A 25419-nucleotide genomic window follows, 5' to 3' on the forward strand; every position below is an offset into this window, starting at 1 on the left:
GGAGAAGCATTCTTTTATTCCAAATAAAAATCTTATTTAGTTCATTTTAAACAGCATTTCTAATTCCATCAGAACTCTGCAAAAATGTAATAAAACTTGTTTTGTTGCATCATGTTTTAAAGAGGAGATCAAATATACTGTTCTCTTGCTAGTCTTTTTTTCTCAAGCTGCAGCTTTCGACTACATGATTACATATCAACACATGGACCAACCTCCAACAACTTTGGTTTTTGGTACGAGAGAAAAGAAAACTCACTATGAACATTTAAGAATCTTTAATTCACACTAGTAATAAAATTGCATTACATTTCATAAAATAAATGTTCCAGTTTATATATACAGAGAAAACAGACTGTACATACCCTCCAGTGAACCATTTCTAAAAGAAAAAGAAACCAAACCTGAAACAAATTTCACAAAACATACAAGCAATACAGTGCTCAGCTAAGCAGGCACAACTGTACATCAAAATTTGTAACTGCTCAGTGTTGGGGGGTGTGGGAGGGGCAAAAAGTTGAACATTTACAATAAAGTCCTTAGGGACTGATAAAGGGGTTTTTAAAAAGTATTGCAGGCAAGCAGACAGACGCTTGTCTTTTCTTTTTTTTTTTCAAGTGCAGCAGAACATCCATCTCGTGTGTAAAGTGTGGAGTCGATTGTTGCTGCCATGAGCTTCCCACTATTGAACCTGTGTCTCAAAGCTGCCATTCAGCTGGCCCTCCTCATAGTCCATTTGACACAAAATCATGTTGTTTTTAAGGAAAAACTTGTCCCCCACGCAAAACCTGTTGGCAGAAAGGATAAAAAAAAAAAAGAGGAAAATGTTATAAGCACTGAGTTACTGTTGGCGACATGACTAAGTGAGATGTGTGTGTGTGTGTGTGGACTGGCTGACACTTTTCTGCAGTGGTAGGGAAAATGCTGCATTGAAGATCGGCAGGCGATGTTGATTCTGTTTGATGGCACGCATTTAGCTCAAGACCTCTGACACGATAGCGCATCACATTTGAAATTAGTTCTGATGGTCGTCTTAAATTGTGTGATTTCAAATAAAAGATTAAAACCCTTTTCTGTTTCAAAGCAAACACGGTCGCTGGCACCCAATGAAAGGCAGGTCAACTCTCTTTGGCCGAGCAACACTGGCGGTGGCGCCACTAGAGTTTGCAAAGAAACTGCTGCAGCGGTCGGCGTTTCACACTCCGCTTTGGTTCCGGTTCTCAAGAACGATATTTCTCCAAAGACAAAATAACACAAAGCGGTGTGCCCTACCGCTGTTCTTCTCTATGCTGCGGTTTGTTTGTGGGACACAGTTTATACGGCTCCATATTATCACTGAAGGGGGATTGAAGATAAGAATGTAGCTGAAAATAGCTTGGCTTTAGTAATGTGCCAGACTGGTAACACAGTAAATAAAGCTGGTAACAGTCACAGCCATGGCAATTGTGTGCCAGATGAGACCTGGCTTCGCTTCTGCCAGCTGAGGAGAGAGACTGCAGTCATAATTCCCTTACAGCAGGTGTTCACTATGGTAACTGAATCTGGCCTGCAGAAGGTTAATGGGCTTGTGCTGTGTGAAGGAACAGGGTCACAGCACCCCTGACAAGCATGCAAAGGACGTTCTGCACTCAGAGTGGTGCCATTACTGACAGTATATTAATGGGAAAAAGCAATATTTGGGTATGTCATATTCTATGTACATCATACCATGGGCTTTGTGCTCACTCCAATTTTATAATGGGCCCCATCCCTGAGGAAACACCAATTCCAACCAACGTTGTACTATTCTCTCTTTTCTTGCAGCATAACCTCTGGGGGGCTTGTTTTTCATTGTGAATTTACCTCCTCGAACACATGAGAACAAGAGCTAATTTTACATACTGGTGGCTTAAAAGAGTTAAAGATCCGGCCACAAACAAGGACAAACTGTTGGCAGAGTGTCACAACAAAAATTAATTAGCAGACCATTACACTTGCAGTACAGCAACCTTAATTCTAACAAACACAATTTAGATATTTCCCCCACTTACAAATGGTTGCTTGTAATGAAGTAGTAAAACAGAAAAACAAATCATTTGTACTAGAAAGTTTTTTTTTTGTGTTTTTCTTGAGAAAACCTGATATTCAGAACTTCAGGCCACTTTAAACACTTCATTCAGGATTTTCTTTAAAATGGCAATGTGTTGTGCAGTTATGATCTTCAATCTTACCTCTGGTTACAAAGCTGACAGGCAAAACAGTCCAAATGGTAAACATTATCTCTGGCTCTCATCACCATTTCAAAGGCTGGGATCAGTTTACTGCAGGCTGCACAGTTCCCTGTTGTACCAAAGAGCCTGAAAGACAGAGAGCACAGACAGAGATTAACCCACCTTCTCTTTACCTTGATGCAATGAAGAGCAAACAAAAAGCAAAATGACAGCGAGAAATACTGCAATGGAAGAGGAAATAGGCCAAAATGGAAATATGTAGAATGTAATGCGCAAATCTTTCTTGGCATTCACTTGGTATTTTAGTTAATGAGAGGTACAAACATAGATCTTAATTCTCGGCTAATGATCTAATTAAAATGATCACATGGTTTTAATCTCCTCCTTCAAAGGATTTCCCATTTACACATTGCAGAAGCAATGAAAACAGGTCTGAGGCAAATCATCTGAACTGCTGAAAGTTTTTCCTTTTTCAATACTGAAGTACCTAATGAGTCTGTCTCCAACCAAAGCCAGCTGGATTTTCACACAAGAGGCGACACACTCTATGGCATTCACAAGGTAAAATACATTTCTCTTAAGAGAATTTAGACTGAATTCCTTCTCTCTTTTTCTTCACTTTCCTCTTTGATTCAGAGAGGAGCCCGGTAGACGTAACCTTGAAGAGTTAACTAAATGTTTCACACTGAACAGACTCGCGGCTCAAACCTCAGCGCAGCTTGTTTAGGCTGATTAGATAGGAGCCAAACGATAAAGGTCACAAACATTGCGAGAAGTAACTGGTGTAGATCTCTCCTCGCCGCAAAGCAAAGGAACCTCAAATACTTTTTTCCAGTCAGATTTACATTTCCATTTTCCAAGTGCCTGCCCTTATGTTTAATTTGGAGATTCTGGAGCACAGATAGATTTATATATTCTGCAGCAGGAAAAGAACCGCTTCACAGCTTTGCAAGAGGGGATAAGGCAACAGCAGATTGTCATTCCAACAGTATGTTAAACACTTTTTCTCCAAACTTGTTGAGCTCAGACGGAGGACTCGCGGTGTTGATATTCTGCCTCGTTTATGTTAGTCCCATTCAGTTGCTTTCACCTTGTTAAAGAAAATGTCTATCCAGCAGCTCTGCTTCTAATTAGGGGCCACTGCCCCAGAGGAGCAGGAGAGACAGAAACAGAGGGAGAAAGGTTGTTATGTTCCATGAGAGGGATTTACAGGGTGTTAAACTGAGACATTGTTACAACTGGTTACTGTTTTAGCGAGAAAAAAAAAAGAAAAAAAAAAAGCTCTCGTACAGTAGACATCTGCCGTAACACAAAGAATATTTTCCCTCCCTCTTCACAGACGGGGATACAAAGATTTTTGCTCATCCAAACGTCGAAATAAAATTCTCACACATTCACCATCGATCCAAAAACAAACCAAATATCAGTGCTTCAGAGACGGACCTTGTTACCATTATAATCCAATATTTATATCATCAAAGACGATTTTTGGTGGACGGAGAACAAGTAGTCGCGACTGTGATGCCGCAAGTTTCCAAGTGATTTTTTAAATTACTTTTTTTTTTTTATCATTGCACATTTTGTTTACTATTCGACTAAAGGTTGCCCCCATCCGATAAAACCCACAGCTCCTGGTGTCATCCTGATAGTCAGAGACTCGTCCATGTTTCACCACACCTGAGCTCCGAGGGCTCACACAGTGATGCCCTTTTCTATCCCTCAGGGAACCGAGGCTATGAAAGAGCCGAACGAGCCTTGGTCACTTACAGAGACTGACATGCACACACCTATAACAGCTACTAGGATTATTCTAACCCATCTCCATTATGCCCCGCTGGGCTCCAGACACGGTGCTCAGTTGATACATACAGGTTGTGAAAACGCCTGGTGGGGAATCCCAGCTTGCTGCTGACACTAAGTTTGACAATCAGACCTAGCGGTGGGTCACGAAAGTGGCGTGTTTTTCACCTTTCAGCTTTATCTATATTCTTTACAAACCAATAATCCAAACACTGTGGGAATAACCTTTTTTTTTCTGCTATATTAATGGGGTCATTTCAGCTCATATTGGAGAATTCATAAACTCCAGTCGGTTGAAGCCCACATCTATCAAACTCTAAGCCTTCAGTCTGGTATTCTGACCTCAGGAAAAAAAAAAAAAAAAAGGTTATGGACATTCTATGTGCATGTACAAAAAGCTGAAAGAAGCCAGAGCACCGTGGCATGTTCACCTCACTAACAATGGTTCTTCTTAATCACCTTAATAGTCTTCATATCAGGGAGCAGTCCACTTTCTTTCATGCTAACCTGACTTCCTTATCTGCTTTGTGCTTCGCAATCAGAGGCAGAAATGGCACAAAAGAGTTGGACTGTAAGAAAGTGCAGTGGAAATGGCTGCGTCCCACTCACACAGGTTTTCCGCCAACAGTTGATGTGTCTGGGTTATAATGTGGCATCAACATATGGCTTAATTGAGCTCCTCGTGCTAAGGGGAGATTACAGCCTGAGAGAACTGTTCAAACACATTACACTCCTCTCTTCCTGCTCCTGTGAAGCTAAAAGCGACTGGAGAGAGAAACACCACTGCAGTGGTCTCATGAGTAACAGCTGAGGGGTGCCATGTATTAGTAAGCAATGAGTTTCATAGCAAAACATGAGCTCGGCTCAAGGACGGCAACATATTACCACAAAAACAAAGGAGTTAGCGGCATCAAGATGAGCCATGTTGAGGCGGCATTCAATATGCTGGAAGAATGGATTTATTTGATATAATAATGGGAAATATAATGGTGATATCTTAATAAAGCATGAAGAAAAACCCTAAAGATCTAGAAAAGGGACGGCAACACTGAATTAACGATTCACCAAATGTCATGTCCAGTAACTGACGGACTGACAATTATTGAACACACACACACACACACACACACACACACACACACACACACACACACACACACACACACACACACACACACACACACACACACACACACACACACACACACACACACACACACACACACACACACACACACACACACACACACACACACACACACACACACACACACACACACACACGAGAAAACTGACAATAGAGTTATAGCAGACATATTCTAAAACGTTGATATGCTTCACAACACTGCAACAGTGCCTTTGAAAGAACACAGGCTGTAATTCTAATTCCTTTTGAAGAAAAAAAAACTTAATTCATTTCTTTTAAAGTGAAATTTTTTTTTTTTTAATTTGAATAGATTATTTTCTGAAGAATTCACACGTATTGTTCTGACGCATGTCCTGTATTGTAGGAAAGCACTGGCTCATGCACTTCAATTTCCCTGGTCATTTGGATTAAATAAATCAATATTCTCCAAAGGAAGGTAGAGAAGAAAATCAACACCCCCCCCCCCCCCCCTTTTTTTTTTTTTCAAGCAATACCATTTAAATAGAGTGTGAATGACAACTTTCTCAAAAATATTATTGCTCAGAGCAGCTTGTAATAGACTCAGCCCTGCGTATGTGGCTGATCAATCATCGGTATTGTTGCAGGGTTTCAACCACAAAAGGTCCATTCCTAAAAATAAACGCTTGTGTGGTTCATTTAAATGGATTAAAGGGTTAGAAGTGCTGATTTGGACCCCCCCTCATCAATGTGTGTGTGACATTTTGGCACAGCTTTCGGAGTGGGATAATGAAGGATGAAGTCAAAGCAAGATGGGTATTTCTGTCACGAGTGTGTGCTTTCGATACAAATTTCAGCATCTGTTGAAATGATAACTTTTATTTTGAAATTGGACATAACAATAACAATAACATAACAATAACAATCAAGTGCACTAAAGCCGCAACTGCTGCAGTAGCTAAAGTAGTTTAGCAAAAGACAAATATGTTCCACTGCTTTGTTTTCCCACATGTATGTTTCAACCAGTTAATTTTGAAAAATATTTAGCTTTTATTGCATGGAACAAAGTAAAGCAGAAATTTGTTTTTATTCAACCTGACTTACAAATGCATATAGTTTTCTGTGCACAAGATGATGATGATGAATGTAATAATAATAATGCATTTTATTTAAATCAATCAATCAATCGATCAAAATGAGTATTAATGTGCAATTAAAATAGAAATGGTAATATAACTTTTTTTAACATTACTATATTTAATTTGCTTCTTTAAAAAACATTTTCTGCTTGGTACAGTTACTGCACTTTAGTTTGTAATTTGTGAACACATCAATAATCCCGGCTTATATACTCGATGTGAATGTAATGATCTTACGGTCTCAGATAAAGCACACATAACACATAGTGAGAGTTACAAATCCTCGTCATTGGTTCAATAGTAACTTGACAAAATTACATGTATTTTAAAGTCTCATCTCAAACAGCTCAAACTTCTAATCTATTCTTTACATTTTTTGGTCCGTTAGTTCTTTCTTCAATGCGGTTACATCTGTGTTACAGCAATGCATCCTTGCTTCCCATCTTTAACACAGTAAAGTGACTGTACTCGGTGAAAAGGTCCTTTTTAGTAGCTAAAAATGTAACAGTGTGTTGGTGTGGGATGTTGCAAGCAGAGTTGGACGGCAGGAACTTAAAGAAGCTCTCCTTCCTCTGTTATTGGGTTATTACAATTTGTCTTTAGAGAATAGAGGGCCTTCTTTAGTTCTTTCAACTCACTGCTTTGCGAACTTCAAACCCTTAAAGCTCCGACAGTGCATCATCTGCCTCTGTGTGTTGCCTCCCTCAGATTGGGCTGTGGCTCTTGAAGTTTTCTACCTGTTCTCTGAGCTCTCTGAGACTCCCCTGCCTGCTCAGGGTTTGTCAGATTTCATAAAAGGGAAAGCTGTTAATGCATGCATCGCATGTTCTGACCTTCCCCAACAGTTGTGTCTTTTTGAAAGTGTAAACCTTTCTGTTCAGATCTATCCCGCTCGGAAAAAAAAAAGAAGAAAAAAAAGAAAGAAGAGCAACTGTTACAGAAAAAGAGCAACTGTTTTACTTCCTAACAGAGTAAAGAGAGAGAGCGAGAGAGAGAGAGAGAGAGACACCACATTTGAAAAACGGTCACATCCAGATGGAGCTATCATCTTCCCCCCGCTATTTCACCGGTTTGTGGATAACTTATAATGTTCATTATCTTGAAAACGTTTTCCTTTTAGAGTTAATTATACTCCATTTTGATAAGTGGGTGACTATTATGTCCTCTCTAATATATGAAATAGAAGATTAACTGATTTTTAGCTTGAAGTCCTGGTGATCACACTATGACTGACTGTCCACTCTTTGGTGATGTGGTGCAAAGTTCAGCTCTTTGACAAATAAAGTGCACATTTCAATGCAGTCTTGTTTTTAAGGCAAAAAAAGACAAATACTTTCCGAAATAACCCCACTGATGCTGGGAAAATATCATCAGGTAGATTAGAGGTGAATTTCGCTGTGGGCTCATGGTTTTAAAGGGCACAAGAGGACATCGACTGAGCTATGCGAGCCTATTTAGTGTGTGTGTTGAAGTGTAAGATTCAAGGAAGTGTGGGTGCATTCAATAAGTTGCTAATGCCACTGAAGGACAATCACAGATGGAGCTCCTATAATAATTAATGTGAGCATGGCAGGGTTCCAAAGCCTGGGAAATAACCAAAGTGTGTTTGATCCACTGCTTGTCTTTAATGAAGTGCAGGAGGCTAATTCAGTGCACAGATTTAACTTCATTACTGCAGGTGAGCGGAGCCTTCGTCTTACTGCTCAGAAAAGAGGGAATGAAAAGGAAAACGGTGCCGGATGGGGACTGCATCGCCTACTTTTGAATACTCTGGTCTCTCAAACTGCCTCTTCTCTATACGCAAGGCAAGGTTTTTAATTTGTTCCATAATAGAATTCATCTCAAGCATCTCAGCCATTAAGTGCTCTGCATTTGTCGCAGGCTGAAGAGCAGGAGAGTGGGATGGATTTCATTAGGCAATCTGGGGCAGCAGAGGAGCACAGGAAGCTCTCTACTACTCTTTCTCTTTTATTCTTATTTCAGTATCCCTAACTCTTGATTTCATATGTCATTTTCCGTTTTCATTCATTCTCTCGACCTCTACGTCTTACTGGTCCAATGTGCAAAAAACCCTTTTTCATCTCCCGTCACTGGCACAGTTAGGCACTTATGACTTTAGGGTTGAGACTGCTGTCCTCTCAGCTGATGTATTTTACCAAGTGAAACTCCCGGCTTCATCATTTTTGCCTTCTCTTGGTCATCTGCCCATTTATTATTACCTCATCTGCACCATCTGCCCCTTCTGGGGGCAACACCAGGTTTTAGTGGACCTCTCACTGCATCTTAAAAGCATTAACTGTGGGTGGGGACTGATGGATGGTAATGGCCTATCTCAACGTAACGTCCCTAAGCGCCTCTGAAGTGGTGTGTAGGCTTCTTCCAGGTCAGAGGAAGAGCTCGGACAAAACTGAAATGTCACTGAACGTCATGACTGGGGTAGAAAAAACCCCAACCCAAGTTCATTTAGGTTTTCTTTATACTGGATTTTGAAATAATGTTGGTTAAATTATTTTGTGAAACTACGATACTCAAATTGTCCAACTCGGGGATAATGCTGAGGAAACGGAGAGACAAGAAATGGAAACAGGGTGCGCAGTGTTCGACAGGGAGTTTTGGGATGGGTCGCCTAAGGGCTGCTTCCCTATGTCAGGTCCCGGGGAATTGCCTCACGGATAAATGGTAGGGAATGTGACCTAACGCCTAGGAAGTGGTCATGTTTAATTTAACAAACAGATGGCAGGGGTATCTGAATTGGAGGGGGTGAGGGGTGGGGGTACTAGTGAAGCAACAAGCCTGCCTGGAGGTTTTTTTTCCAGCCTAGAGCCCTTGTGTAATGAAGACTGCGAGTCTATTCCAGGACAGCAGTCTTCTCTGTTTATGTAAACACAAAAATTATCTGAGGAAAATAATCAACAACAGTGAGTAATTGTGTTTTCTTTTTTTTAAGGTTCCTGTCACCTCATATCTATTAACACTACCTGAGAGTTAAATGAAGAATTGCTTCACAACAAATGAAGGGCTCCAGTTAAACACACGGATTGCGATCAGTTTTGTTTTGGATTTAATGTCCACGTGCCGTTTGATGATGCATTTGTATTGTGGATGATGATACAGAGATGTCATGACAGCTTTGATGGCTGCACAGGATTAACTACAACGTATGTATTATACTAATGGAGATGGTTTTGTGCAGCTCATGGGAGGGAAAACAACATTACTCTGTGCTATATGCATGCTGCAACAAATAGGACAGCACCATTTTGCTGATGGCACTGATGTTCGCACAACATTGAGGGAGTTTTTGCATGATTTAGATTGATTTTAACTTTGTATGGGAGCCACAGGGAACGCTCTGAGAAACCAAAGCAAACACAACCAGGAGGGGAAAAAAGGTGATCTGTTCTACTTGCACACCTCATCGAATGGCATGGCTTTTGTGTTTGTAGAGTGGAGAAAGGTGATTGTGTGTTGTTCTTGCCTCAGGTAGTCCCTGCGACAGAGGATGAGGTTGGCTTTCGTGTAGAGGGTGGAGCCCACCTCCCCCAGGCGGCAGTCGCAGCAGGCACATTTGAGACAGTCCTCATGCCAGTATTTGTCCAGGGCCTTGAGCAGGTAGCGGTCTTTAATCTTCCGATTGCAGCCAGCACACCCCTTCTGTTTCCCTTTGGGCTGGACGGAGAGCATCGGCACACCTGTAGTGATAAGGAGACAAACAGCCATGCGTGATTTACGGCCCAGGAACACGAGTGACTTTTCATGTTCGCTTTTTGATAAGCTGGCTGCTTCTCGAGGCGTCTAAGCCCGGCTCGCACACGGCCACATTGCACTGCCACAGCACACTGCCTACCTGCTTCATATGCATTAAAGAAAACATTCTTCCATGTAGATAGGCACACGGGTCACATTGGACTACAAAGCCTTGACTTACTTGTTCCACCAAGAACATGTTGTAATACAAAAGTTACATGATCACTGGTGGCAGGCTTCAGCGGAGGAAGCGTGTCTTGTGTTTTCTTTTTTTTTTCACTGAGAATAAAACACACAATGTTTATTTGCTTACTGTGGTATTTACAACAAGCTGTGTAGTACGTTAGTTACCTACCATTTCATCAAAGCCCATTTCACTCAACTGTCCACAGCTGTAAAAGCTCCTCATGGGCTTTGTTTGGTATAGATTAACATTAACCTTTTAAAAAGCCTCTGACCACAAAAACGTTGCTACCAGACCCCAGTGAGATATGTTATGGCCTAAGTGCCTTTCAGCATACACTCACTCTCTGTTTTTTTTACATACACACACAAGGACCCACACTGATGGGCTCACGCAAAAACACACACACACACACACACACACACACACACACACACACACACACACACACACACACACACACACACACACACACACACACACACACACACACACACACACACACACACACACACACACACACACACACACCGCTCCCTACTCAGAGCATTACAGCCTTTCCTCCTTTTACACTTATCTGTACTCATGTGTCTGCAATGAGCGAGCCTAAGTTACCAAACTCGCAAATTGCCCTGCTGTCACGCAGGTCCCCTTTAAGTGCGCCTTTTAGCCTCCTAAAGGACAAATAAAGTCCATTTAATAACTGCACTAAACACTAATAGTCTATGTGTGGTTGACATTTGTGTTTGGACTAAAAGCCCCCCTCAGGCCACTGCTGGTACAGAGGCAGGGGCGCGCAGCTCCCCTCTGTAGCACTAACAGGTCTGCCACAGCTGAAAGCACAAGACAACAGCTCTTAAGACACTCTCTCACACACTGAGCTATTGATCCGTCTAAAAGAACACACAGTGGACGCCACTTGCCACTCTACTTTCAAAACACATTTCTCTCTCTCTCTCTTTCCACGAAAAAAAAAAAAAAAAGACTGGACACTCTGCATCACAGGGGGGCAGGCCAACAATTTGTATGTGTGGGTATCTGTAAAGGCCCATTTTAAAGTCATGTTATACTCCGTTTTATATGAAATGTCACTCTTTCACTGTTGCACTTTAGAGGTCTGCAGTGGTACATTTTCTCCAACCCTGATAAAGTTTGAATTTACATTTCTGTAGCAGGAGAGTGTGCACAATGTAACAGTGTGTGTATTCTGTAGCTGTGTAACGTTAACTGTGATTGTAGTCATTCTGAAGCCTGGCCTGTTATTTAACTATAACTTTTACAGTTTGCTGAATGACAAAAACAACCTCAGCTAGGGACAAGAAACTGTTTCTCTCCGTACTGTTTTCTCAGCTAAGTCTGCCGAGTGTGCGCTCCTTCACAAAATAACTGTGTGGCACTTTTTTCCTTTTTTTTTTTTTTTTTTTTTTTTTTTTAAGAGACTTGGTTCAAATGGAAATCATCATCGTTTTCTCTCTTTTTCTGTGTGTTCCACATGTGCGCACACATATGGAAATGAACTCACAAAGTACCTTATCAGATCCAGATTCGCTCTGCAATTTTTGGCCATCGCCACATCAATAATGCTATGAATGTAATATAATTAGCATTTCCCCCTTTTAAAGAAGAGGTGAAAGAAATAGGAGAGCTTGTTAGTCAAATTTATAGCTTTGGTTTATATGTCAGTAAGTGCTCCAGTGGTGTTGAGCCGTCTTATTTCTTTATCAGAAGTGGAAAGGAGAGGCTAATTGGTCCAGTGCTGGTGATGGGAGCCATCAATTAGTGTTCTGCCTGCCCTCCAGCTCCCTCACCTCCCTCCCTTCCCAAAACAGACCCCTTGAAGCTGGTGCATTAGGATCACAAAACCTGCTATAAATACCAATGTTCAGTGTAAATGAAGCTAAAAAGCTTCAAATTCAAGCCACACTGGATAAGGGCGGACTCTTCTACCTGTATTTCATGGCTTGTTAGGGCAGCTCTCTGCAGGTATGCCAACAGTGCTCGCCTGACAGGCTTCTACAGAACTAAAAACAGTCTTAATGAGGAGAGAGAAAATGTGTGTGTGTGTGTGTGCGCACGCGCACGTATGTGTCTGTGCCTATGTGTACGTGTGTGTGCTTCAAAGCTTGTGCGAAGGAAAAGAAAGGAGTTGCTTCAATTCCCTCAGGGATCACAAAAATCTTTAATTTGCCTTTTATGACACCTAATTAGTTATTCTGCTCAAAATCTTTGCTTTAAATAAGAGAACTAATTATACAAAAAGGTCGTTCCTCCACCTCCAGAGAACTACTCCTAATTGGTTGAGACCACCACCCGCCACACATTCCTTAAACATATCGTGTGTGTTTTACATCACGTTTGAAAAGGCCAAAGCTTAACCTATCCTGGAGTTGCTGTATGCAGCTCACCTCCGCTACGAGATGCACACTTTGTTTAAAACCCTGCTCAGCATCATTAAAGTGACAACACAGTCTGTGTCTTGGTGCGACCTGGCTTCTGTGTTTGCAGTTAGTCTGACATTCATTTATTCGTGCATATGTCCCGGTCCTTCAGGCCTGACTGCGAGAGAGATGTCTCTATGAAGAAACACCTAATGCCTACCAGGAACTCAGTGCGCTCGTTCAGCTGATGCCTCTTTCTCGAAGCCATTGTGGGGAACAAACATGAGTTTGATGTCTTGTACCAAAGCAGCCTCTGGAAAACAGCTTTAATAGCAGTGTGGCAAGCGGTAGCTAAAACCTGCTAAACAAAGAGCGGTGACAGAAAAAAAAATGATTGTGTAAAGTAAATGTCTTTTCAATTCCCTTAATGCCACCAGACATTTTCTTGCACCTGTCACCACTCCCGGCGCGCTGAGAAACGGTGGAGTAGAACAGAACCTCCAATTCTTGCCACCTCCCAGAAAGAAAAGCTGCATTATGAAAGGAAGCACCAGACTAGGAGGCAGCCTCCACTTAATCCAATCCATTTAACAGATACAAGTGCCACTGACCTTCCAGTGTCATTTGATGTCACCAAAAGCATGCCTCTCCACATCACGATTCATTCTCCAACAAGGGATGCATTTTACCCCTCAAAGTGGAGAGACAGCACTTGCCCTGCCAAATATTCTTCCTGAGCAGGAATTTAATTTGCCATTAGCACTGTGTGTGGAGGCCTGTCATGGCTCTCTTTCTTCTAGATTGTATCTTTCAAGAATATGTACAGTTAGTTTTACTCAACCCAAGCAGTCTGTCAGAGCATGTATTTTCCATTATAGATAGTATCCGACTTGTGTTACCCTATTTACACTTCAATCTCTGTAGCTATCAAAAATCACATCAGTTCACTAACCTTTGTGATATGTTTAAGTTTTTAAAAGGAATTCCGCAGTATGGAGCACTCAAAGAAATATTTGAAAATAGAAAAAATAAAAATAAAAACGTTTTTTTAAATAGACATAGCAAGACTGAACAGACAGATGATTTGTGCCAAACGCCTCTGTCTCTGTCTTATCACTAAAATGTTTGGATGTGTTTGTCAAAACAAGTGAGCAGGCGTTTGAATGGTATCCTTCATGTATACACATTTCGTGTGAATCACTGTGTGTCATTTTGTTTGGGATATCGGGGATAAATCATAAGTCTTATAGTCGACACTACTTGTATTCCCATTTTTAATATAGTTCACAATCTTGGAAACCTAAACTAGCAGTTTTTTCCCCACATAATTGACTACACAGTCCATTATCAAGATAGTTGAATTTATTTCTTTTTTGCAGGAAATTCACTTACAAATGATGGCACTCTTCACTCCACTACTACACGCATGATCCCAGTGGACCAGCTGCTCTCACAAGCACTCACCCTTAATGGTAGAAAGGACAGTTACATCTGCTTCTGTGTTTTGTTAAATGTCTTTTGATCAATTAAAAGCACTGACGCCATGGTGTGATGCAGGCTTTTCTGGTTCATGGGGAGGTAAAGGATCTTGATGAGAATCGCTCAGCCTTCCTGACACATGGGGCGGGAGGTGGGCTTTCAAGGAAGTGGAAGCTGGCCCTGGGTGGGCCTCCTCTCAGGGGCCCCCTATAATTCCAACTCCCAGCTGCACTAAATAAGAAACTGTTAGCCACCAGCATGGTGAATGCATTGACTAGGATACCCAGGGAAATTAAATACTACATTACCAAATGATAGCATTTATCTGGAACAAGTACATTTGTCTTCATCTTCATCCTCATCTTCGTAATCACCACCACTACTATAATCTCTTAATTCAAAGCACTCCTGCACACATCATCCAGACATTAATGGGCAACAATGACACTATAAACTGCAGCATAAGGTTACCAAATAACAGTGAACTAGAAATACATAACAGAATCAATCATATTAAACACATTTACAAAACATTTAATTATATTTGAGCGTTTATTCACCTGCACCCTTTACCAGGTTTTCCACGGCAAGTTATTGCAACTTGGCTCGTTTTCACATTGGACGCTCTTTCTGCAGCAAAAAAGGTTTAAACCTGGGTCTCACACCCTCCAGGTGAAGACTTCACCCAATGTGGCAGTTTGGGTTAATTATGTTGCAATATATTTTAATACAGATGAGTTAAGTCATTCCTTCTATAGATAGGAGGTTAAAACATGGATATCCGTATAAAATAGCTAAATTTAGAAATTATGGTGTTGGTTCCACATCAGACCAACTCTCAGTCTGCAGTTTAAAAGCTTTAGTGCTAATTCACCCCCTCCCCATCTTTTGTGTTTCTGCCACCACTGTAAACGCGGTGGCCATGGCAATCCCAAATAAAATTTGTCCCTGGGCCAAGGTGTCTGCGTCTGAGGTTAATAGGGATCTCATGCAGATGTCTTGCCATTGTGTGCATAAATCAGCCCCTTTCACTGAGCTACTATCATGGCTGTAATTGAGCCCATAGACATGTTTTTCTATCGCCAAGACAAAACACAAGACATCTGGTAATAATATCATCTGGAATACAACATGCCAGTTGAAAGCAGACTGATGAGCATATTCTGAATGATAAACAAAATAAAGACCACTGACTCATATTTCTATCCTTAGTTGTGGCATAAAAGAGGAGGGGAAAAGGACACACACACACACACACACACACACACACACACACACACACACACACACACACACACACACACACACACACACACACACACACACACACACACACACACACACACACAAAGAGACATAAGCATTCACTCTCAAATTAGGTAGTTTCTTACAAGGCCCAAGTCAATATTACATTTCATACTGGCTGTGTTTTTTTCTGAGAATTTGCTCTGAGAGCCTCCTATATTACTGTATGGCATGCCACTTTTCCAGATGGTTGTGTATGAATGCTGGGGTCTGTGAGGTGATTTCTGGGACTGTATGCGTGCTATGATTATGACATAATTAACACCCACAGTAAGTGGGAGAGAGCGCAGACAGGGCTGGTGGAGTTGAGGAGGGGACTGTTCATTAACAAGATGCACTCTCTCAAACTTTGCAGCTTGCTGCGGCTAATAAGCCCCGCTGAAACGGAGCCCAGCCGTCCCTTACATTGACCCTGGCACTGCCCAGGATAAGGGAGGGTTTTGTCTCCTGGAATAATTGCTCTTTTCACATGTTACAAGTGTCCTGACCCCCACGGTCGGCAGCCACTTTCCCTACCATAATTACTCCTGATCCGCTCCAAATGAGTCAGCCGCATTAGGGCTGCAATAACACTGGCCCAGCTTCAAGCGCGGCATGGGGAGTCTCAGCAGAGCAGCCTGGAACAGGACTGCCTTTTCTCCCAGCCCACGGTCATTTCCATCACGTCAGAGGTGCATTTCTTACACTTGAAGTCAGCACGAAGGCCCTGGGCCCTTTTCTGAGGCTTACAGAAGGCATTGTTAGCTCCTGGTGCTCACTGCTCACTGTGGTTTGGCTGCAGACTCCATCCCAATTAACGGAAAACTTCATTAGGGTGTTTTTTCCACACTTTTCAGCCCCCTATTATTTTTAATTTATTCACATGGGGTTAATTAAAAGAAATGTATCACAGAGATATGCAACAGCTTTCTAATTAAATTCATTGCTGCCTTTTTTTTTTTTTAAAGACATGAAACTGGCAGAGTTTTCAAATTATTACAGAAGGCGACTTGTTCCAACACTTGGTTGCTCAGTAGTAGGTTGAGATTAGAGCTCTGCAAGGTAAGCTGTCAGCAGCAGAAGCAGAGTGGGAGAGGGGGAGATGGGGAAAGGAAATGAGAGCGAGGGAATATGATGAATGAGGAGGAGGAGAAAAGACACAAAACATTGAGGGTTTTATCATGCAGGTTTACCTCAAATAAACCCATGAGAGCTCCGAACGAAGGAGGACTGTCAGGAGTGTTGACAGAGCAAGGGGAAAATTTGGTATTTCATCCAACCAATCGAATGTAGGTGTGCTGTTAGGCTTTGACTGCTCTTGCTATTGAGGTATTTTGTTCTTGAAACCTCCCATTTTGCCATTTTTCCATTTAAGAGCAAGCTGTCAATAACCACGGAGGTGAATACATCTTCATCTTCAGTCCTCATGGAGTAGGTACAAGAGCAGCTGACATTTCCTCCACAGTCTGCATTTGAGATCGCATAAAGGAAAAATCCATCTTTTCTTAAACTATACGCTTTTAAACTTTCATACAAGAGGCAATCTTATCTGCCACTTTATGATTCCTGTCAAAAAAAAAAAAAAAAAAAAAAATCAAACCATTAGACCTGTCACAGCCACTTTCCGCCATCCGGAAAAGAATGCACAAACACTTTTTAGTCCACATTAAAAATGCATTTGCACAGGAATAAATGTAGCCCTCTAAAGTTTGTGTCACTCATGAGGTCAGGAAGTGATGTACAAAATCCTCCCCACTCCCCAGCAATTACTGCGCACTTATTATTTGAAAGGATATGCCAGGAGACAGGTGTGCCATTCAGGGTTCTCAGTGAGTTGAAAATGGACGGGAAGAAGGAACACCATACTGTGGCGCACTGTGTGAGGTTCTTTAATCTTGAATAATGCAAATTCCCCACAGGGGGCAGTTATTTAGCCGCATAGGCCTCTAATGTCATTCATGCACCTACTCCCACACCTGATGGGGTAAATAATGAGGAAGGCTGGGTGGGTGCACAATTAGAGGAGAGGTCTTGGTGAAGACGGAGTGAGAACATGTGAGATGGTAAACTAAGCTGTCTCATCTGAAAGCTCTCAAGAGGGAAATAATGTAGATGATATTTGATGTTTCATTATGAAAATGGCTTTAATGAAATGCTTTTATATTAACTCTTATTACAAAGATTGACTTTATTTCCTCGAGGAGTAGTTCCTGTGACTGGATGAAATCAAACGGTCGCTCAGCTCGACACAACTGGTCGACTGAAGTGAAATAAGATGGAATGGAAAGTAAAAACGAAAGAAAGGAAGGGGGCCAGTTTGGATATCTGGCAGACGAGTTTAAGTTAATTCCAGGTTCACTGGAAATGTGTGTCAGTTTGCCTCTGAGTCTGTAGTTACAAACATCAGTGTTAAAGGCTGATTAAATCAACAACTTCAATATCCAAACCTAATCCGTTAGCTTTAAGGGACACAGAACTATTTCCCTTAATCACACGCTTTAATTAGGTACTTAAGATTGTATTTACTGAAGGTCATCCAATAAGAGATTAGTTCTCAGCAAGTTGGCTCTTGTTTAGGAGAAAGCACCCCCGGCTTTCCTATTTGCCAACAAGACAACTGTAACATCTCAGGAAAGTGCGAAGCATCCACCCTACTTTACTTTGGATGTGTGTGTTCAAGGCTCTGAGGAAACTTTGAATTGTGTTGCTTTTGACATAAATTCATGCAACTTTTTTTTTTCTTCCAAAAATAGTTGCGTGAAGGTCATTTTGAACAGACGTAGAATTACATACTGTACCGATGCTGCATTAGAAAATGGAAAAAAAACGCAAATATATTGTCCGGTAAAATTACAGGAATTGATGGTCCAGTCTTATTACACTGTGCAGCATCTTCATTTCACAGAGAGACTCAGTGAGGATCGAGCAAAAGAGTCAGCAGTGAGACAGACAAAACCAGCAACATGTCTGAATGTGATATGAAACATCCATCACTTAAAGCCAAACTCACTTTTTGAGACTCAACCTGCAGAACACAGAAAGGAAAGCTGTAGTGAAGGGGGTTGAACAGCTTGAAAGTCTCAATAGCAGCCACTAGAGGCTTTTCTGCTCTTTACACCCACAAAAACAAAGGCTCTTTTACTGACCAACCAACACTGCCCCCCTCAGTGCCACACTCTCACATAGACACGGAGCATAAAACAAGTGAAATTACTCAGCAACAATGATCATCAAAGCTTTTACACACAGGAAATACAGCATTGGCAGGGATTCCAATTGGCACTTTACGGAGAGCACAACAGACCTGCTCATATAGACTCCTAAATGTATAGCAGAGCAATATTGCAATATTATATTTCTGCAGGTGCCTCGTCCCTCTCTGTTATGCATAAACCTATACTAATCAAACCAATGCATACTTGATTTACAACTTAAAGGCACATGGCTGTTATTGAAAACCGTCTACTAACTACAAATGTATTTTTTTTTTTTTATATATATTTTTTTTTACTTTTGTATGTACCACAATAAACACATGCCATCTTCTACTCTGCATCATCGCAAGAGTGCATTAGCACCCTTTTTTTCTTTAGCATTTTTTCTTTATATTTTGCCAAGAGGTCCCACTGTCAGGTAGACATGGCCAGGGTTACAGCCATTATAAGACAGTATTTAAAAGGACAAAGCAAAACCTTGAAACACATATACAAGTATCTCACTAAAACAGTACAGCTAAATAGACACATGAAACTCATAAGAGAAGCAGCAAATTCCTCCCTCAGCATATTTTATTAAAGAATTCATTAAAGGATATTAGTGTTTCTAGCTTGAGATCTTTTAACAAATGATTCCACCACCAGGGTGCAGAATATAAAAAGGCGCTTTTCCCCTATAACTGTCTAAAGTACAAAGTAAACACAAAGGGGAGAGACTGAAGCTCGACCTTTGTTGGTTCAAGCTGAGGCAGGCCATGTCATTTCATTGTGATTTTGATTGTGATAACTAAATAAAATATTTGGTGGTCAACATTATTTTGTTAAGAGTTCTTAAAAATAACAAAACATGTGCGCCTCTTTTTTTTTTAATGTTTGAAAAGAAACACTTGCCCCAGTCTGAATTAAAGATCCAGTCAAGGCTCGCTGACACATTAGGGCGACTCTGTATCACAAAGAGTCATGCAGGTATACTGAGTTTTCCCTTTGTGCCTCTATTCTACCAGACTCCACGTCGTGTTTGCAGAAGTTGTGTCAAGCATGTCAACTCGTACTTCTAATATCTTCCTTGCCAAACAATGACATATACCGCGAAAAAAAACCCCAACATGAATATCTTAAAGGAGAAACAAAGGAGTGAGAAATCTGAAAGTGCTTCGTGAAAGAATAAGAAAGATCAGACGAAGGTCACGATTGGAGACACATTTTTGTGGACGCCGAGAGCTGTAGGAGTTTAGGAGAAACTAACAACATTGCAGCGAGTCACATAACTGACATGAGTTTGACAACTGGAAACCGACTTACAACTGTTGACAAAGTTGATGTTCTCCTGAAGCACAATGAAGAGCGCTTGCACATTTGATGTGTCACTTGGTTTCTGTGCTTTTGTGTGCACAACTTGTGATATACTGAGCGCTTTTTCCAACGTTACAGCAGCAATGCAAATCTTTTTTTGTCGTCTTTTTGGTGACCGGTATTGACCTTAAAAATCCAGTGTCATTCAGGTTATAACACATGCTGAGAGACTTTATAGAAATATGCATCGAGGGACTACTTCAGGAGGGATTAAACAAGACCTGCTTAATACTCAATGAATAATAGATTAGCTCATGACACAGGAAATGTGTTAAGATCACTGCAATTATGATTTTCAGATTTACACCCGAACAAAGCACTTCACCACCCAGATAAACACATAAACATTCAATTTCATTCTCAGCGCAAAATTCTATCGAGTACGTCGTTTGCACATTTTCTTCCGCAGTAATACAGCACTGAACTGCCGAAGAGCCACAGCTGGTGACATTGTAGTTTTGACATCTGCTCGTCTCAAGAACTTTGCTGCATGTCACCCCCCCCCCCCCCCCCCCCCCCCCCCCCCCTGTCTTCCTTTTGTAAGCCTATCATGACAGAATAAAGGGGAAATGATTTTCCTGAGAGCAAAGAATAATCTTTACAGAGTGCAACGAATACCAAACAAGTCAGAACGGTGAGCGCGCAGTAGGTAAACAGGTGAATAAATAACTGTGTGCAAAAGGAAACTCCTGAGATGTTGCAGGAAGTGTGCGCACGTGTGACGGGTGGTTTTTTTGTGTTGTATGTGTCGATTGATATATTTTTAGATCCAGATGAAGTAATTCAGCAAATAATCAAATATACAGCTTTGAGAACAGTTCTGCACGACAATTATGACACACTGATGTCTGCATGCAGGAATGGCACTTCAAAAGAAACAATTCCGCCCAGCTCGTCAGCAGACTGTGGATTTTGTCACAACTTTAGCTGCCACTCCTACAACATGTGTCTGGTTCATACATGGTGCAAATGTTGAATTCTTTTATGGCTTCAACTTGTACGAGCTATTTCTCCTTTTCAGTGTAAATGGAACCAAAGGGGTCAGACGTGGGACAACACAACAGAGATCATCTGTAGTCTGTGATGCATGGGGCCTAACCGCAGATCTTGTGAGGATCTCTGTGATAACATGGCTAGCATGTGGCCTCCGGTGATAATAAAAGGGATGCTCTTACAGCTCAAGTGTGCATAATTGAGTTTGTGTGCCACACTGATGAGTGCAGCCATTTACATCGAAGGCAGGTGGGCGCGCTCGCTAACACATGTCTCTTAAGTCTCGATCCATTCCCTTTGAATTCCACTTAGATCACAGAAAATGATACACATCTCCCGCACTCGTAAATGTGAAATGATCAGGACTGATAGGGATCTAGGGGTTTAGTGGTGACAGACGAAATTGTCTCTAGTGAGAATTCTGCATTTGTAAGATCAGACTCAGATTAGATGGAATTAAACACTCACTGCTGAAAATGGTATTAATGTGATTTTGTGCTAATTTTTTCCTGAGCTTAGCTGAAATGGAAAATGAGAACAGCTTTAGCATAATATGGGATGGGGGCAAAATACTGGGCATCAGATAGGTTACCTGTTAATGTAGAGTAGGCAATGTTATTATTACATGTGCACATTTTGTAAGTATTTTGCAATATGTACGCAAATAAAGAAAAAAAGGAGATTAATCTGTGCAGGCGACACTTCTGTCTCCTGACATAATGTGTTGGAGAGGAAATTGGTAAAGTGCAGCAAAGGCAATGCAGGTGCCTTTAATAAAGCTTAATAAAAAAAAAAAAAAAAACTGTACTGACTTAAGAAATATCAAACGAAGCAATGTGTTTTTTAATATTGTTCAAGGCCTTGAGCACCAAAACCAGATGTAATTTCAATATTTGAAATGGGCAAGTTTAATTTTGAAGTAAGAGCAAACCAATAAGCCGAGAAAATAGCAAATACAAGAGAGCAAATTGCATTCCTTTGTAAAAGTGAAAAGACTTAAGGAACATATAAAAGTAATCTCCAGCTGGAAATTAGAAATCAACCCTCAGAAACCAAATAACAGAAAAGAAATATTGCTGTCCACTTTCTAAATCAATATAACATCGCTACAAGACAGTATTACCATGGTAACGCTGGTAAAGAATGAAGCAATTCTTATTATTTCAAAATAAAAATCGGAGCCCCAAGCCCAAGTTTTATTACAGCAGCCGACAGATCGCCAGTCTGTATTCATGTGAAGCATTGCTTTTCAAGCTCCTGCTTTATGAATGCACAAATTTCACCGGACAGGGTGATAACACGATCTAAAATTAACAAGCACAGGTAACCAGGAATTTATCCGGAGCTGGAGGATTTATCTTTTGCCCGGGTCTGTAAAAAGTATACTGGAGTTATGTTAATGTTCAGCAGAAATGTGCCTTCAGCTTGGATCCACTTTCTTCTCCTGCTGTTGGTATGAAGAAGAAGAGAAAATGGCTGAGTTGCTCTTTCCTCTCAAATTAGACACAAATTGGGACCTCATATCGAGGGCTGAAATAAACTGTTGACACAGAATATTTTGGAACATTCATTGCTAACCATAACCTGCGTATTAAGTCGTTTCACAGAGCAGAGCCTGTATTTCTCTCCCAGGCCTCCTCCATATTCCCAGACTCGGAGCTTTACCAGAGATTAGAAGTTATTGACCTGAACATCTTGAGAAAAAAGCTGGGAATTGCCAACGTGCATGTAAGCTATCTTGGAGTAGTGCTACAATATGAGCAGGTGCCTGCATCCAACATGAAACTAATATAAATATACGTTTGGTTTGAAAGACGGAAAGACAAAATGACCACTAACAGCTGATATTTTGCGTAATATGGTTCACGTTCAATGGATTTATACAGTGGGACATGTTTAGTGTGGGATATGTTTCCTCAATGAAGCTGAGGAAAAGTGCGCTGGGATTCATTTCTGGTGATTGTCTTGTATTGTTTTTGCACAATTTGTGGCAGACTTTTCTGAGAGATGTCAGAGTTCAGAAACAGTCTGCCAAATAAGCAGCGTCTTTACTTTGTCGCCAACCTGCAGCACAGGCTTTGAACACCACAACAAACACGCTGATGACCTGCTTTATGGGCCACATAAGGACTAAATATGGACACTTAAGCTGCTCGCACAAACTCACACGTGCATAAAAGTAAATCAATCACGAAACACAGAGTAATCATACACATACGCCATCCCAAAACACTAACCCACGCCCCCGTCATCTCATACGCACGCATTTATGTGTGCATCCACTAAGTGGATACATTAGACAAGAAGGTAGAATTGACAAGCCTATAACTTTAGAGCCAATAAACGATAAGAGGCACCACAGTGAAAGAGACCAGAGCCGAGCTGCTCTGTTGACAACCTGGCCAAAATGCTGGAGCTGCTGGTTGGGACCAGCAAATAAAGGGTGAAGCTTTTAGGCAATGAGCAGCAGGTGATCTCAGCTTTTCTGCAAGTCCTAATGCTCCTAAAAGCCTCTCTCCCTGGTTCTGTAATTGGGCATCAGTAGTTAATGTAGTATTGACTGCATTACATGCTCCTGTGCATCCTTTCCCACTAATGCCATTTGCATCACCTTGTACATTTACCATATTGCTTAGCCAATAACTGTTAAAAGCAATCTGAATCATGAATCATATAGGGAACTTTTAGCTAGACAGACATCCAAAGGAGGCAATTTACAGTTGAGTTAATTTGAGTACATTAGCAGCACAACATGGATTCAGCCAGACAGACCAATTTATGTCTCTGCCGCAATCCTTTTATTGGTTTTTAGATGTGTAAGTGAAAGGATGCTCCGCTAAAGACGAACGAAATATCCATTTTCAAACATAAATAATGGGTTACAGATGCATCCATTACTTCTGGGGGAGGAGGAGCCTTGGATAAACTCAAGTGTACAACAGAAATGCACCACACTTTGAGAAGTACCACACACAGACAAAAAAAAATGTGCTTTATGATTTGTAGAAGCTGTCACAGTGGATGGCAGCAGGTGGTCTACCAAATCAAGCTTAGCGATGAAATACAGAAAAAGATCAGAGGACTGAAGGCACATAAATACTCCTTCTGTAAATAGCCCATTCTTAAAGATATCTAATATACGGAATAAATGTATTCAGCGCATAGGCATTGAAAACCATTTAGACCCGAAAGTGATAAATGCGCTGCACATCTGAACATCAGTTTAATCCAAAATGGGACGTCATTAGTGGCGAGTTTGATTTAAATTAAAATTAATTAGATTGCCTCACCCATTAACCTAAATACATTGAAATAGATAAGTAATGCAAGTAGGCCTATTTGGATGGAAAGTGAGCGAGCGTTGCGCGGCGCTATCCATAATTTGCAATCAAGTTAAAAGCACTCTCCTGTCATCTCCCATCCCGTGGTGATGTCAAAGGCTGCCTCGCCAACTTCACAGACGCGAAAAGCACTTAAGAGGAGGAAAGAAACCAGGAGCCACATGCACTGCAGTCTACTGTGGAGTCTGCTCACAAACTCCGGCTCCAGCATCTTCAACGCCTCCTGCAAAGAAATCTGCCTTAAATAAACGTGCAAAGAGAAAAACAAACCAAAAAAAAAAAAAAAAAAAAAAAAAAAAAAGCAGTTGAGTCGAGGTGGAGTGTTTAGTGGCGGAGCACGGAGGCAGTCGGTGAAAAACACGGATTTCTGCCGTGACTGGTGACCGGAGCGGGGCTTTAGGAGCTGGTGTGGAGCGCAGGCAGGCTGCTGGTGCGCAGGGTCCGGGCGGCGGTGGGGGAAAATGTCAGTAGTTTGCCGTGTTACTCCGACCAGGTTAAAGCATCCTGCGGCTGCTGAGCGATCATGTTACTCACCCTCTTCCTTGTCCAACACCATCGTCCTGAGGAACGAGGAGTCCTTCCCCGGGCGATCCGTCCTCGGCTCCTGCAGGCTGCACCGCTCGGTCTGCTCGGAGCTGCTCCTGGAAATGGCTTTGAAACGCGCGGCTGACTAGACTACGCCTCGATGAACCAACAACAACAAAAAAAAAAGAAAAAAGAAAAAGCCTGGAAAGATGAATTGCCGTCTGCACGTTTTCTCCCCCCTATCAATAATAATTCGGAATACGGCGATAAACGCGGCGAGAACCCTCAAACCGGGCTGAACTGTGATGCGAATAAACAGCGGTCGAACAGCGTTGGTCGCTCTTGATAAATTCCATGCGAATAAGAGACGGAGGGGGAAAAAAAATAGGCAAAACAATGAAAAGCGATGTAAAATCTAGTGTCGCCTATCTGTAAAATGTGCACACACGGTGGGATCAGACGCTCAGACTGATCGGCTGAGCTCTCCGAGCTGTTAATATTCTCCCTTTCTCCTTCTCATTTGCTCCCAAACAGCAACTATATTCAAACAAATCCAATTGCAAATCTGACAACTGCTAAAAGCAAACTCGCACCGCCTCTCTCCCAGTTTATGTGCCGCGCTCGCCTCTGCTGCCACTGAATAAATGCGCGCAGTTTCCAGAGACCCTC

General features: G+C 41.5%; 1 protein-coding gene across 1 annotated transcript; it reads right to left on the bottom strand.

Annotated features, from left to right (window-relative positions):
• Nucleotides 1-25395, bottom strand: lmo1 (LIM domain only 1). The gene is made up of 4 exons (XM_080490694.1): nt 24760-25395; nt 9730-9943; nt 2208-2333; nt 1-785 (listed from the first exon to the last, which is right to left on the bottom strand). Exons 1-4 carry the CDS (start codon nt 24779-24781, stop codon nt 680-682), a joined length of 468 nt encoding a protein of 155 aa, XP_080346820.1. The 5' UTR covers nt 24782-25395; the 3' UTR covers nt 1-679.
• Between the last annotated feature and the right edge of the window lie 24 nt (nt 25396-25419).

Source organism: Lipophrys pholis (genome assembly GCF_963383615.2).
Source record: "Lipophrys pholis genome assembly, chromosome: 2".
NCBI lineage: Eukaryota > Metazoa > Chordata > Actinopteri > Blenniiformes > Blenniidae > Lipophrys > Lipophrys pholis.

Coding starts and splice junctions, on each gene's coding strand:
- lmo1 (XM_080490694.1), bottom strand. CDS start 24,781: ATGGTGTTGGACAAGGAAGAGG. Junction 9,944..24,759: donor GGTGTTGGACAAGGAAGAGG/GTGAGTAACATG, acceptor TTATCACTACAG/GTGTGCCGATGCTCTCCGTC. Junction 2,334..9,729: donor TGTCGCAGGGACTACCTGAG/GCAAGAACAACA, acceptor TCTGTCTTTCAG/GCTCTTTGGTACAACAGGGA.